Source organism: Aythya marila (assembly GCF_965140915.1).
Source record: "Aythya marila genome assembly, chromosome: 7".
Classification (NCBI taxonomy): Eukaryota; Metazoa; Chordata; class Aves; order Anseriformes; family Anatidae; genus Aythya; species Aythya marila.
The window spans coordinates 13,892,988-13,907,967 of NC_139048.1; the positions used below are offsets into that span (position 1 = coordinate 13,892,988).

A 14,980-nucleotide genomic window follows, 5' to 3' on the forward strand; every position below is an offset into this window, starting at 1 on the left:
CTGGCAGAAGTATGGAAAGCAAACAGACCTATTTCTTATAACTGTTTCAAGCATTTCTTAAATATTTTTCAAAGTAGTTATCTAAGTGTAAAAATTAATGTGTTTTAATTTATTCTCCATACTAAACATCCTTTACAAAGCCCCAGACTGAGTTTTTTACAGTTGAAAGGGTAACACGTTGCTCAGTCTGTTACTGGAATATTGCATCCTAGTTTTGGTGCTAGAAGTTTTTATAAAAAGTTGGATTATTAGAAACTGGTAGCAGTGAGCCACGGAAATTATTGGAGAGCAAGAAGAAAATGCATTCCAAAATTATAAACACAGACTGCCCATTTTAGCTTATGTATATGGTGCCTTGAGTAGATATACCTGCAGTGAGAGAAAATGACACATAAAAGGGGCTTGTGAATTCTTGTGCCATCACCATTGTGTTGATGTCTTCCTTTGCCTGACATCAGCCTCTGAACCAGAAATAGACATATAGGGGTACAGAAAGGGGCATGTGCCCTCTGAAGGTGATTTTACCCATTGGAACAAGCTGCCAAAGGACTGGTGAGGCTCCCTGTCTTAACACCTGCAAATCAAAGCTGGATACTTCTATGAAAAACTGACTCCAGTAAAATAAAGTTATGAGGCTGCCTAGAAGGTAGCTGGGATATAGCCTGCGTGTGGCTTGTGTTACTGGGGGAGTAGGTGGTAGACACAACTGGTCTTAAGATGTTTGGATCTCTGAATCATTTCCTATGTGATACCAAGGTCATGTTGAAAAACACACATCAGATTCACTGCAGGAAAAGGAGTGATGAATCTAGGTTGCTTCTCCTTTGTTGTTTTATCATAAATGATATAAATTATTCCAAGTTTCCATTAACGACAAGCAAAGGCCCAATGTTTCCTTGTAATAATCAGTTATTCAGAAATTCTCATTGCTTCCTAATCTTTTCCAGGCTATGGGATATCGAGTGTGGGGCATGTTTACGAGTACTGGAAGGCCACGAAGAGCTGGTGAGATGCATACGCTTTGATAACAAGAGGATAGTCAGCGGGGCATATGATGGGTGAGACTGTCAGTGCCATTAATACCTTGCATCCTCCTCTTTCTCCGTGTTTCACATCCCACTTTGCTGGATCTTCCATATGAAAATTAGGCTCTTTGTCTGTCATACCAAGTGGTCCTTTTCATGGCCAGTAAATCAGGATGATGCCACAAAGTACACCTTTGGTTTTTTTGTGTGTGTGTGTTTTTTTTTTACTTGCTTTTTAAATAAGTCAGTGTGATTTGATGTGTGTGGTTCATTTCTTTAGCTTGTAAGATATCTGGCAGACTAGACCTGTAGCATCTTCTAGCTGAACCATTGGTAAGAACAGTTGTTCCCGTCTGTGGTTGTCTTCTGGCCCTTTTGCCATTACGGACTAGTGTCTGCACTAACCCTCCCACGTGTTTCTTTTCATTATTATTACCTGACTTTTATATATTTTACTTTGTTGACAACACACTCTTTTCTCCCATTAAGCTCTGTGAGCTTTACAGAGGGGAAGTGCAAGAACCATGTCTCAAGAGCAGTATTTCTGTAGTTTTCCATGGACAGCTGTATCAGCTAAGCTGTGCAAACAGTTCTTTTTCTTTTTTTTTTTTTTTTCTGTGAGCACTTGATTCCTTTTTGACAGAGCCATGGTGTTTTTCTATTTATTCACTACTAGGAAAATTAAGGTATGGGATCTTGTGGCTGCTTTGGACCCCCGTGCTCCAGCAGGGACCCTCTGCTTGCGAACCCTTGTGGTAAGAGCTTTTGGTAGGGGTGGTGGAGGGAGCAGAAAAGTGTTCTTGCTCAGGGCTGTCTTGAGCCATGAAATTTTAAGTCAGTTTAGCACCAATCCTGCAGAATCTAAAAATCATTTCCAAGGGTCTGGCTTCTGTGGGCGTCCAACTCTTTCTTTCAATCTTTCAGGCTGTAAAGGATTAAAAATTAACACCTGTGGAGGTTTCATTCACTTTCCAAGAGCTTTGTTCTGTGGTCTGAAGTTAATAACTAAATAATTTTTGAGACTTTTCCTTCCTGAAGTCCATGTGCTGGTGGGTTTAGTTCAGTCTGTATGTACCTAGTGATGTACATGGTGTTGTGAGTTGTTGACAGGAAATTTCGTAAAGAAAAGTCGTACATTCCAAATTGGAGGAGAAAAATAGCAACAAAAGCAACCTTTTCATTGCTTTTAACTGTCTTTTGGGTGTTTAAGGAAACAAAGGCTAAGGACTGGAACAGACAGTGAAATTGCTTTGTCCTTAAACAGTGACTACTGCTTTAATGCTCTCCAGTGATATTTAGTGCAGGTCTGATGATGGTGTGGTAAAAATGTCATTGTGTGAGTGTTAACAACGGGCGCAGTCATGCTTAACAGTGGCTTTGCACTGGTCTTGAAATATTTTGACAAAAATAACAGAAAATCCAAGGCCATGTGGTCTTTCCTATAAGCATTCCTCCCTCACTCTCACCCCAAAAAACATGCACTGCTGCTGCTCTGATAGACTTGCCTGGGGTTAAAGGAAGATCTCAGTCCAGTAAGGTATTCACATTGAATGAAAAAGAAAGTACTGAAGTATTGTTTTATTTTAGAAAAGAAATTTTGGCATGATGTTGGATTTATCAGACCTTTTCGTGCAGTGGCTTGTGACCGTTGTGTGCTCTAAACCCCTAAAGGTGTGGTTACCTCTCATCAGCTGAGCTGCTCCACCTGACCTTCTGCACAGGCATCTACCACCCAAACTGCTACTGTTGCTGTAGATTTTGCTAGATTTTGTTGATTTTTTTGCGTTTTACTTCACACCTTGCATGGGCTATGAGGGTTCCTGTGACTCAGCTGACAGGCAGTCGATCATTAATCAATACTAACTCTTCCAGTCATATTTGGACCAAAAGCTGCAGAGTAAGAGTCTGTGAGAGCCTTGGATGCCTGCAGGTACTACGTTGAAAAACCTTCTTGGTGGCCAGGTAGAACTGCAAATAATTTCTTGGCCAAAATCCAGAAAACCCCTTTGTCTTCAGCCATCCCGTTGCAAAGTACGGAACAACTCCATGCCCAGGAACACTTTTATCCCAAGAGTCTAAGACTTCAGCTTGATAGTAGCGTTCTTGCTCCAGCCGGAGACGAATGTGTGCCTGGTAACCTGTAGACTTAATTTAACTGGTGTGATTTCCTCTGCATTTTCCAGCAGTGGACAGCCAAAGTGCCCCAACTAATTATATTATAAATCAGAAGCGGTGGGATGGAAACACTGTAGGAATCTCAACACATGGATCCTCATAAATCCCTGTTTGATAGCGATGGAGGGGGCCAGAAGAGGAGGGGCACAGGAGGCTGTTGTAGTGCTTTTAGGGCTTTTCATGTTTATGACAACAGGGCGTCCTTATACCCGCTTACCCATGTTTTTTTTTTTCTTCCTCTCTTCCCTCGGCCTCCAAAATTAAACCTGGCTGCACAATGAACATCGTGAGTCTCCTGCTGCTCATGTTCAATTTTCAAACAGTAGGAGGAAAGTGCACAGATAACAAATGCTCGCTGCATGCCAGGTCCCTTCCGTTAGCTGGAACAGCGGCCGCCTGAGTTTGACAGAAGCTTTCCAAGCGCAGAATAAGTGCAGCTTTCCTCGTGAGCTAAAAAGTCCAGGTCCTTTTCAAAACAGTTTTTAGAAGTACCTCTCTCTTGGTGTCCTTGAGAACAGTCCCTCAGTGGATCTGACAGATGTAGTGATACTTTTAGCAAGAGCTTCTTTGTTGATAATAATATAGAGTCTGGAAGCACATTTCTCTTTGGTGGGAAGATAGAAAGTGGTTTTAAGACAAATTGGGGTTATTGTTATTTGGTTAAAAGACCAGGAAGGTCTGAATAGCTGGAGTTTTTAAAAAAAATTGTCATAAAAATTGAATCAGACTTTGGGGTGTGTGTTTGTTTGCAGTTCATTTAGAGATTCAGAGATTCCCTTTAAAGCAGCTGTTGTGTTCTCTCTGTTCTTCTCAAACGGAGCTGCATTTTCAGAGTGCTGTGCCATAAGACAGATTTCCCATTTAGTAGCTAGTAATTCTCTTTTGTCTAAATATTTGAAAAAACTCTATTTTTCAATATTAAAATACTTGTAAGCATTTTTTTCCAGACCCTGAGTCTCTCACAACACGTAGACACTCCAGAGAAATATATACTGATTGGAGAGAGAGGGCTTGTCCCACCTGTGTAGTTTCTGTTCCCTTCTGATCTAGGTGGATGTTCCTGCTCGCTCTTGCAGCAGTAAGCACCAAGAACAAATAGCCGGCACAAAAGGGAAAGCATAGTGGATTTGCTCTGTGATATCCAGGATCTTGCCGTTACCTCCTGTTAATTACAGGCTGAACTCTTGCCAAATCGTCATGCCATTTCCACTCAGCCTCAGAGCAGAATGCAAACTGCCTATAAAGAATGCCCTTTCTGGTTCATATTTTTAGAACTGCTTAAGAGGAATTATTACGGTGTCACTGGACTTTACAACAGGCTCCTTAGTGTCCTCCAGTATTAAGCTCTTCCCTCTTCTGCAGCAGTAATGGTGCCAAGTCTCGTCTGCGAAATTCTTGTCTCTCCCCCTGTAACCTCCTGCATCTGGGAGTGCTGTGATTTCAAGGAAGAATTTTGCCATAAAACAAGGAAGAGACTGCTCCCGACAGCCTCACCAGGCTGCTCCCTGTGGTGGAGAGAGCTTGGTTGTTATCAGGACTGAAGGAGTGATAAGTAAATGTAACATAAAATTCCTGCGAGCCAAGAACACAGATATGGCAGACTCATTTCACTGAAGATGGTTTAGTTTATGCTACGTGATGGGAAGGCACAATGTGTCATATAGAATTTTCTGTCCGAGAAATTAATATAGTGCTAGAATCCCAGCCCAAGCTTTTCTTTCCTGCTCCATCCGAGGTGCCAGCAGGTTTGTAAATTAACATGCTGTGTCTTCCACTTGCTTTTAGGAGCATTCTGGAAGAGTCTTTCGCCTTCAGTTTGACGAGTTCCAGATTGTCAGCAGCTCACACGATGACACCATCCTCATCTGGGATTTTCTGAATGACCCAGCTGCCCAAGCAGAATCCACTCGTTCCCCGTCCAGAACGTACACTTACATCTCAAGATAAATAACACTACACTGTACCTCACACTCGCACAGGTAAAAATACTAGTAATAATGATAATGATAGTAATAATAATTACAGAGGCTCAAAGATGACACTGGACATAATATGAGCATGCTGCTTGAATGCCTAGCTGAGTCTATCAGTATTTCTCATCTCAGTTGCACAATAACTGCAGCGACCTGTGAAAGGACAGCAAGGATTCTGGTACCTTAGAACAAGGTCTTTATCCTAGGATTTGTGGCATGTGGTGCCTGTGAGTTTTCTGGAAGAACTCCTCCTCTGTCCATCATCATCAATAATTAAATCAGCTATCACTGCTGTCCAGAAGGAGGAAGGGTTTCTGCAGAGCGAGCAGAGCAGCTGCTGCCTAACAAGGGGATGCAGATGGCCTGACCCTGGGCAGTTGTAACCAGGCAGGAGTGTTTCGCCAAGAAGTGTCAGCTTTATTCCCTCCCGCTGAAGTGGTGACCATTCTTCTCGCTCTGCAGCAAGCTGATTCAAGAGAACAGTTTGGCTTAGGGGGGAGATTCTGAGGCACAAGACCTGGCAAATCAAATCGAGATGCATCAATATGCAGAATCATTTACTGACAGGGCCAGCCCTCCTCCTTTCTACTACAGCATGGCTGTTAAATTGCTCATGTCAGAGCCTGGCTGGTCTGCTCGTCACCTTACCTTTTTGTCTCGGCCAGCACAACGTGGGGAGGAAATTGTGGTTCTTATGTTTGGGTCATTTGCAGAGTGGATTTGATGTCTGTCAGCAGAGTGGGATGGCATCATTGCCCTCTGTGGTGGGTACCGCTGCTGTTAGTAGCTTGAGAAAAAAGGCAGATGAACTGACAGGTTTCTGCAAGGGGATGTTCATGATGACATTTTTCCATGAAAATGCTCTGTCCTGGAGCACATCCTATATCCTGTTTGATGAGTAAATATACAGTGATGCTCCAGAGCTGTCACATCAGTTACTTTGATTTTCTCAAACACTCTGGTCAATCAGGTGTTCTTTTAAATCATTAAAAGGCTTAGTACAAATGGGGTTTGTTTGGTTTGTTCTGTTTTTTTTGTTCCCAGGACTCATTTAAGCTGCAGTATTTAAATTATCTGCCAATGCCAGGACAAAAGAACTATCCACGTAACCAATACTTGCTGAAGAGAGAAGCTCTCAGACTTGTTTCTGGAACAAAGTTGGCATGCGGTTGATCTCAGACAGGGTCTACTCAGCGCGGCTGACTGCTAAAGTGCTGCTATATCAGAAGATGACTTTTATCTTTCATGAACAATTAACATTTTTAAGCCTTCCCATCCCTTTCCTCCCTCGTCCCCATCTTCCCGTTCACTCCTCTCCCCTTTACCCTGTTTGGTTCCCCTCCAAACCCAGTCACAGATGTCCTGTGAATATATTTAAGATGTTGCCAGAATGTGTTGCTTTGCTCTTAAGCAGAAGACTTATAGCCACAGTGCACCCTGCTGGGAGAGTCACTCCGGGGTGGGTGGGGAGGAGGCTGCTACTCTCAGACTGAAATCAATATCCATTGCTAGGCCTTTGTAAAAGCATTCGACTCTGAAGAGCAAGAGAAACGCGTGTAACAGCCAGACCAGGGCCCCCCCTTCCCCGCGGCTTTTGGCTGTTTGACTGCAGACCTATTCCTTTGGAGAGAGGACCCTTGAAATTTGACTATTATGAGCTAAATCCATCTCCTTCCTCTCCTGCCTGCTCCGCTAACCCTTTGGAAGCTGGATGTGTATCGTAGTCTCCTTTAACATCTGCTTGGCTGGGGAATGCTAGTCAGTGAAAAGTTAAACGCTCTTCTGCCGAAGTCCCAAGCATGAGGGACTGGGGCCGAGGTCCAGTTCCCTCCATCCCAGTGAAACGTTGTCTGAGGACAGTACTTCACTAGCAAAGAGGTGGTTTGTATGAAGGACAATCTTACCCCTGCTGTTCTCCCCGAAGACAGCTGATGGCTTAGGAATCGTTCTGTAAATAGGACGAGGAGGGGAGCTGGGCTCTGCTCCTTTCCTTCCATCCGAGGTTACAGTCTCCTGGCGATGGCAGGTGGGTAGATGACAGCCAATTTTAAAGACAGTGAAGTTAGAAGTGGTTCCAGGACAACTCTACGGCAGTTCTGGAGCTGGCCTTACTAGAAAGCTCTAGCAGGGAGAGCCTTTGGTGTGCTCCTCTAACCTACGTGCATGCTGCGTTGCGGTGTAGGGACACGGGATGATTAGTCCCTTCGCTGATAGCTGAGCTGGATCTTCGCTTTCTGGCCGAGGCTTTTGCAAATCGCTGTTGTTTAGGAGATTAAAATAACCCTGGAGGGGAGGAACATGAGAAAAAAACTCTGCCTACCTCCGAACTAGATAGAGAGGTCTGGGGAACATGGCTCTTTCTGGAGAGCTGCAAGGAGTTGCAGCAGGCCTGCGTTTGGGTCAGGAAAATCTGTGTAAATCAGCCGCTGGCCGTTCCGGGCTGTGCCCACGTCTCCCACTGCAGGTCTTGAATAACCCCACTGGGTTACAGCAGGGAGTTGCTCCAGTCCTGCAGTGGGAAGTCAGGGCGCTTTGTCTCTGGGCTAGGGGAGTTTGAAACAGGCTTTGTAACACCCTCTAAACTTGGAACTTGGCAGAGGGAAAATTATATTCAGCTATTCTCATCATCTTCACTTTGCTATGGAAGCAGTTGCGTCGTTTCTAATTGCTTGGGATGCGCTTTTCCCACCAATGAAATCTTGCAAGGAGCTGGGCCCAGGGTCCCCAAAGAGCAGTTCAGAGGGCTTAAATCATTTCGGTGACAGCCAAGATGGATGAGCAAGCAGTGGAGGTATGGAGGAATGGAAAGCAGGTGCGTAGGGTGTACCTGGCACGGTTCCTGCAGCGCATGAGCAGCAGTGCTAAGCACCCAGCTCCCTGGGTTTTCGTTGAGCCTAGAGACTACATCGGTTCAAAAGAGCATCTCAGAGCGTGTGGTGACGCTCCTGTTTGAATTATCACTGTAAAAAGGGTCAAACAGGTTAACTCTGCCCTGTTCAGGTAACATTGACAGCGTGACTTATCTCTGCAGAGTCCTAAATGTTCTGAGTGACCATAGTAAGTGCACCCACAACTAGTTTTGACACTACTTCTGAGCTTAGGAAGGCTGTTTGAGATTTCAGGCAGTTACACATATCAGACATAGTGCAGTCCCGAAGCAAAACTAGCAGGGGAGCAGGGAGAATCAAAGTGCACATCCCAGCCATCTCTCAGTTCAAGTTCTGCATCTTATTCCTAATGTTATTTGAGCACTGTTCCTCTAAGTTCAGTTATGGCCTCGTCTGCAGCATGGTTGCATATCAGTAGGGGATAAACCTTGGCTTCAGATTTAATAGCTACTTCCCTCGCTTTGTCTGGTCATCCTCTGTCTTTTCCATTTAGGTCACTGTAGAAAACACCAGTCTGTTACTCCAGCCTCTGAAGGCTGCAGACTTCCTAATATTTTAACTGCGTCCTTGTGGGTACCACCTGCAAGGATGCATTTTATTTTATTAGTTGCAAGAATTTGGGAGAACCGGAGGACCGGCTGGCCAAACAGAGCCGCCACCACTGCAGATTGTCCATGGTTGTCATAGCCCTGCTGCTCCTTGCTGCTGCCGTGTAACTTCTGAGCACTGTTGGGTGCTCGAATGGTGGTTAACCATAGTTTGAACTCTGCTGTATGGAGCTATTCAAGGTGCAGTTTGTGAGCAACAGCTGAGATCTGGTTTTGGCAAACGATAAGGGCAGTGTCTCACCTTCCAGAAGGGGCTGTCTGGGGACTTGGTACAGAGCTGCAGAAGGGCAAGGCTTCCTACCCCACTCCTGAGTTGTGCAGATTAGCTGATAGCTAAGAAGGAAACTGAAGTTAACTGATTCACTTGAACTTGAAACTGCCACAGCCTGACATTTGGTGGTGTTCAGTGTACCCCCAGGGAGGAGCAATCTGGTAAGTAGATCTCTCAGTGTCAGCAGAGAGTGGCTTTTTCAAATTCCCCCCTTAGGATACGTGTGTGTGTGTGTGCAAGAGTGCATGTGAGAGAGAGGTTTCAGCATGAACCGACTGGGTAATCCCTCGGCTGGGTCGGAGCAATTGCAGAGTTTTTCATGAAAAGAGCTAGAACGTGCTTGCTGCAAGGAGATAAAAAGGGGCTGGAAGCGTCTGTGGGCTCTAAGTGTTTGCACATTGCTTTGAAATGAAATGAAATACCTCTGCTGAGTAGAGATCGTCACTTCTCCCACGAGTAGGAAGCTCGCGCTAGCCTTCCACCTCGAACTACGGGATCCAAAGTCCTGGAGGTGCGGGACATCAGAGCAGGACAGCCCGCTGCGGCCACACCGCCTCCTGCTCGTGACTCCTTGGGCAATAGGGCACAGTTTCGCTGCAAATATTTTCTCATCCTCAGAGGAACACGGCTTGCTTTAAAATATGCAAATAGAGAACGGCATGAAGGGATTTGCAGTGGGAGAACTTGCGTGGCTGTCTCCTGGGAAGCAGCTCCCTCTGCTCCTCACCAACCTTCAGGGACAGACACATCGCTGCTGGAACAGAAGGATTCGGGTGACCAGTCAAGAAGTCATCAGAAACGCTGAAATGCTTTACACTTGTTTCTAAACTGGAAGCTGACTTGGACCACCATGCTCCACCTACCTGCCTCCTGCTCCAAAGGATCCTTTTTTCTTTTTCCTATTTTTTTTTTTTTTTGGAACAACTCTGAAAAAGCTGGAGAGTATCATGGTATCGTATGCATTTCTCTGCTCCTGGGTATGTGTTTCCTGCCCCTGCCACGTGCTCCTTTCCCAGTCTGAGCAGAGCCCCAGGCTTGGCTCTGAGGTTTTTAGCATCCCGGCTCTAATGGGAAGCACATCTCCAGCCCGGGCTCCTTGCCTAGCTCTGAGGGCACCTTCCTTCAGCACCATTTTAGATCTGATTTTCCTGGCTGGTGATTCCCAAGCTGGCATATTTGTGGTTGATGCACAGAACCAGCAGCTCTTCCTGGTTAGGGAAGCTGACGCCAGCCTTCCTCCTGCAGGCTCGCTCTTGTGGGAGGAGAAGGAGGAGACAACCCACGTGCTTGAAAGCTAGGAAGGAAGCGTGGGGATGGAGATGGACCTCTACAGGAGTGGGGACAGTGCTGAAAATAGATTTCTTAGCTTGTGTACGAGGCTCAGGAGAACAAAGGGTTTCTCTAAGAACATCAGAAATGTCGGGAGGTAATCAGGTGTTGCCTCCAGCTGCTGAACTGCTCGGCTGATGCCCCCTTTTGGGTTGCACTGGGGGCATGAACTGGAAGGGTTGGGCTAAGCTACATTGGCCAAGAGAAGAAGGAACGTTGCCGGGGTCTCCAAGTGGCATGCATGATGCATCTGACATGCTGAGCCTTGCCCTTCTGTTGTCCCCCCAGAAGCAATAAGCAACAGCTTCCCAGAAGGAAGGGGGAACAGCAAGAGCCCTGGTTGTCCCCAGAGGAGGTCTCCATATGAAATCCCTCCTACAGAAGCAACAGGTCCCTTGGGTGCAACCCCAGCAGTGGGCCCAGGGGAGTGGTTGCCTGCTGAGGCTCAGATTTGGCTTCTTCTCCTTTTCCCTTCCCCCTCTTTTTTTTTTTTTTTTTAATTTTTTAATGAGCTATGGACTAACTCCTGGCACATTCCCAAAGCTTCTCTCCCATGGCGAGCCTTGATACCAGGCCAGAATAAATCGTCCTTTGTCTTGTCAGAAGATTCTTCCCGTGACTTTGTGCTTGCTCTCAAAACCCGTTGGGTTTCCCTTTTTGTCCCCGATATCCCCCAGGAGTTGTCACCGCCAGTTAATCCTCAGTGACGTTAAACAGATACTCTGAAAATTAGAGGGATGCTGATGTGTGTAGATGTACGAGCCTTTAATATATCGTGACTGACTCCTAGATAGGGCTCTTTATTAATAACCTACTGCCCTAAAAGGTATCCTGGTTCCTGCCCAAGCAGGAAACGAGAGCAGCCGTGGCCAGAAAATCAGCCTGAGACACCAGTCTTCATCACAGAGCACCTCAGCTCCCTACCTGTGCACCGAAATAAATTGTCTCACCTTTACAGACAGTGTTTTAAGCCCTGCGTGCAGGAGGAAGGCTGGCCAGCCTGTCCCGGGCTGTTTGCTGGGACCAACAAGGAGCTGGCTGTGAGATTTTGGGGGAAATTCAGTGTGAGAACCTGGAGCCGTTTGGGGAGCAGAAATGTGCTTTCAGCTGCTTTGTCTTTATCACGCGAGGCGTTGCAGGGCTCAGCCAGCCTACCCACAGTTTTAGCATGGCAGAAAATAATTTGGAGCTGAGCAAAAAGAAGCAGGGCTGGTTTCTCCAGCTATTTACCATCGGTACCTTCCTGAGAGCCTGCCAGGCCAGCCTGTGCTGCATCCCTGCCTGCTCAGACTGAGAGGGGAGCAGGAGTGGGAGAGGTGAGAAAGATCATGGTTTCTCCAGAGTTTTTGGGTTGTTACCCCGCTATATTTGTTATCCGGATTCTTAAGTAATGAGTGCTTTGAATTTCGTGATTATGTTACGGTGATGTGTAGTTAATGTACTAATGTTCACTTGAGCTAGGGTCATGGTAACAGTGTGTTTTGTTTCGTTTTCTTTTCTTTTTCTTTTTTTTTTTTTTTTGTTTTTTTAACTGTTCAGAAAATAACTTAAATACAAAGGTTAAGCTGTGAATCTCTCCTGTTTTCCTTTTGCTGGGAAGGACGCCGTCACAGTATCAGGCCCGTGTCTTTGAGCCCCCTGTGTACATGGATCGCACGTCTGGTACAGGGCACCAGAAAAAAAAAAACAACAACAAGCAAACAACACTTACTCCGAAAACCACAGCATACTTTTTAATTAACAAACTCTCCATTCGTGGCTGATGGCAAATGAGTCCGCCCTGCAAGTCAGGGAGGGGATGTGACTGACGCACCGAGCCCCAGCCGGCCTGCCCATTAAAAAGGGGTGGGTGGGGGGAAACTATAAAGACTTTGTGCTTTTCTGGATCCTCTTGCAAGATCCTGGTAGGAGAAGCACAAATTTGTTTTATAAGCTAATCAGAACCCTGCTGTTCAATAATGAGTGAGTAATTGACATATCGCGGCACCGCCATGCAACACAATGGCTGGGGATGCTGACATGCTTGCGGCTCACCCGAATTTCAACGCAAGCACCCTTGGCCCTCTGAATACCTTCCTCTTAAAAAAAAAAACGCTCCGCCGCTAGCAACCCTGGCTCTTTCCATTTTCCTTAACAGCCCCTTTTAAAACAAAAGCCACCGCGGTTTTAAAACCCTGGCTCCTGGGGTGGCCAGAAAACAAACAAGCGCGGCGCCCCCGCCGCCTCTCTCCCTGCTGGCTCCATTCTTGGCAGCCAGCGGGGGACTGGAGATTGCGACGCCTCCTGCTCTGCCGCAGCGCTGGGAGCGGGGCTCCTGTCACTTCCAATCCCCGTCTCTCCTCCTGACAGGATCCCCAGCGGCCGGCTGCTTTGTTTAGCGAGGGTGGGCTTTGTTGTTGTTGTTGTTTTGTTTCGTTTCAAATAAATAAATGCGGATATTTACCCCGGTTTAACCTTTTCCGTTCCTTCCCTGCTCTCTCCTCCCACTCAGTAATAGGCTTTGAAGAAGACTTGGGGTGACAGGCGGTCGATCTGTAGTGCAGGATGCAGTTTGGCCTGAGCATCATGTGGCTGCCCACACCCCAAATGAGAGCACATCCCTTTGGGCATCCCCACCCCATGTCCACCCATGCCCAAGGCACAAACACCACAGCAGATCCTCCCTGTGGGCTAGTCCTGGCTGTTCCTTAACTACTCCTTCCCCATCTTAGATGTCTGAAAGCAAGGCTCAGAATATTTCTGCCAAATTTCGGGGACAGGGCAGTGCTCCGCTGCAGGGCACAGCCAGGAAAACTTCTCCCAGGAATCCTGGCATCGCATCCAGAAGCTCAAGAACCGAAGCGCGCTCCTCTTCGAGGAAGAAAAGCAATCTCAATTGTAAATTTCCACGGGAAAGGAGTGAACGCCAGGACGGCTTATCTTAAATAGATTCAGTGCTTAATTACCCTTTCTGTTTAAAAATGTGTGCCTTATTTCCACTTCAAATGAAGGAGGAAAGTAATGTTTAGCATAGCTTCAAATTAACGGCGTTTGATCAACCTACGGCTTTAAAATGGAATCCTCTGGTTTGGGGGTTGGTTTAGGTTTTTAATATATATACATACATATATATATATATATTTATACACACACACACTTTCAAGAGTATAGTAAGCTTGTTTTTGGAAAGAGGAAAATTGGTTGGTTTAGACCTGCTGGGCAAATTGATGCAATTCTTACCAAAAAATGTGTAGGACAATTCAGCAGCCAGATGCTGCTGGGCCTGCACCAGCTCGAGGAGGCTGCATTACTGGTGCCAGCATGGCCTGGGAACCAAATCCCAATCAGTTGTGCCTGCTCTGGTGCCTTGATGTCAGAGGAGAGCCGTACAGGTCCTAGCCTGTACAGGTAAATGGCCTCCCTGCAGCTGGAGGAGAGAGGCAGGAGATTTCCATTGCAAAACCACAGTTCCCGGGTGCTCTGGGAGGATGGGGCCACCATAATCACAGGACAGTCTCTTTTTCTGCTGATTCAACCCCAAAAGGGCACCACCAGCAAATTGCTGTGACCTTCCAAGCCACGAAGACGCCTGTGAGCAGCCGTGCCCAGGCTGCCAAGCTCCTTCCAGGCAGGGGAAGGATCCATGGCTGCTAAGCCACGCAGCTTTCCACCAGGGTTCATTCAAGCCACGTTTTCCTTCCTTGTGGCCTTTATCCTGGCCCTGCCTGGCTGCTGGGTGGGCACGGAGGGGCAGCACCAAAAACCACGTCCTCCGTGAGGGCTTCTCCACCTCAGCCCTGGGGCTGGGGCCCAGGCCGCAGCAAGGCCAGGCAGTGATGGCGGGAGGGCCCAAGGGAGCTCCATGGCAGCTTCCCCACCCCAAGGAGGGTGTTTTTAGCCAGGGAGCCCCTGCACACAGGCACGGGAGGATCGGGGACGTCTGTAAATAATGGAGACGAGCTCCCTCGCAGCACGGAGCAGGTCAAAGAGTGTCTCAAAGCACCCCAGGCTTCCCTCCTCCTCTCGTCCCCCTTCCTCCCTTGCACATGTTGCTCACTCGCTAAACCTCCTCTCCCAAACGGTGCTGGGGACTGGCACCAGTAACCCCAATTCAACCCTAAATCAATGGGGAGGTGACCCCCGGCTTGGGGCATTGTCTGGTAAAGGTGACGGCCCAGGGGAGACATGGGGAAACTGAGTCAGGGCAAGACTCGGAGCTGGCACCATCCCTTGGGAAATCCCAATGCTGGCGGGCCGGGAAGGGCTCCTAGTGGGGCAGAGGGCAGGGTAAAGCTCCCGTCTTTATGGGGGAAGCCGGAGGTGAATCCAGAGGGAAGGGGCAGGATCTAGAGCACCCCGCATGGCAGGCCCCGAGGCCATGGGGTACCCGTGGGGTTCTCCCAGCCCCGTCCCATGGGACCCCCCCGCAGTGGGGCCAGCCGGCTGTCCCCCTCCCTTTTAATCCCTCCGAGCTGTTGCCAGCCTGGCTTAGTGGGGTCCCCATCCTTTCCACTGGCTGTTGGGCAAATTAAGAGCTTGCTATTAGGCTGCTAATTAAAGGCACTTCATTAGCAGCGGGGGAGGCAGCTTCTGGCCGCCGCAAAATTGGATTCCTCTGAGCTGCCGTGAGCCGCCTCTCTCCTCTCTGGGGCTGGGGGCTTCGCCCCTGGGGCTGGGGGCTCTGCCACCCCCCTGTCCCACAGGGGCAGCTGCCCCGAGTCACGGCCACATC

At 47.6% G+C, this 14,980-nt stretch overlaps 1 protein-coding gene across 8 annotated transcripts in view; it reads left to right on the plus strand.

Moving 5' to 3' along the window:
* Window positions 1–12,399, plus strand: part of BTRC (beta-transducin repeat containing E3 ubiquitin protein ligase) — a 118,730-nt gene extending 106,331 nt beyond the window's left edge. For 7 of the 8 annotated variants that reach the window (XM_082764812.1, XM_082764809.1, XM_082764811.1 and 4 more), the window contains 4 exons: window positions 948–1,058; window positions 1,702–1,780; window positions 4,986–5,179; window positions 6,218–12,399. In XM_082764812.1, the coding sequence (XP_082620938.1) occupies window positions 948–1,058; window positions 1,702–1,780; window positions 4,986–5,147 (352 nt within the window). In that variant the 3' untranslated portion in view covers window positions 5,148–5,179; window positions 6,218–12,399. The remainder of the gene's footprint in view (window positions 1–947; window positions 1,059–1,701; window positions 1,781–4,985; window positions 5,180–6,217) is intronic. The other variant, XR_014317913.1, reaches the window with a different exon arrangement.
* The last annotated feature ends 2,581 nt before the right edge of the window (window positions 12,400–14,980 follow it).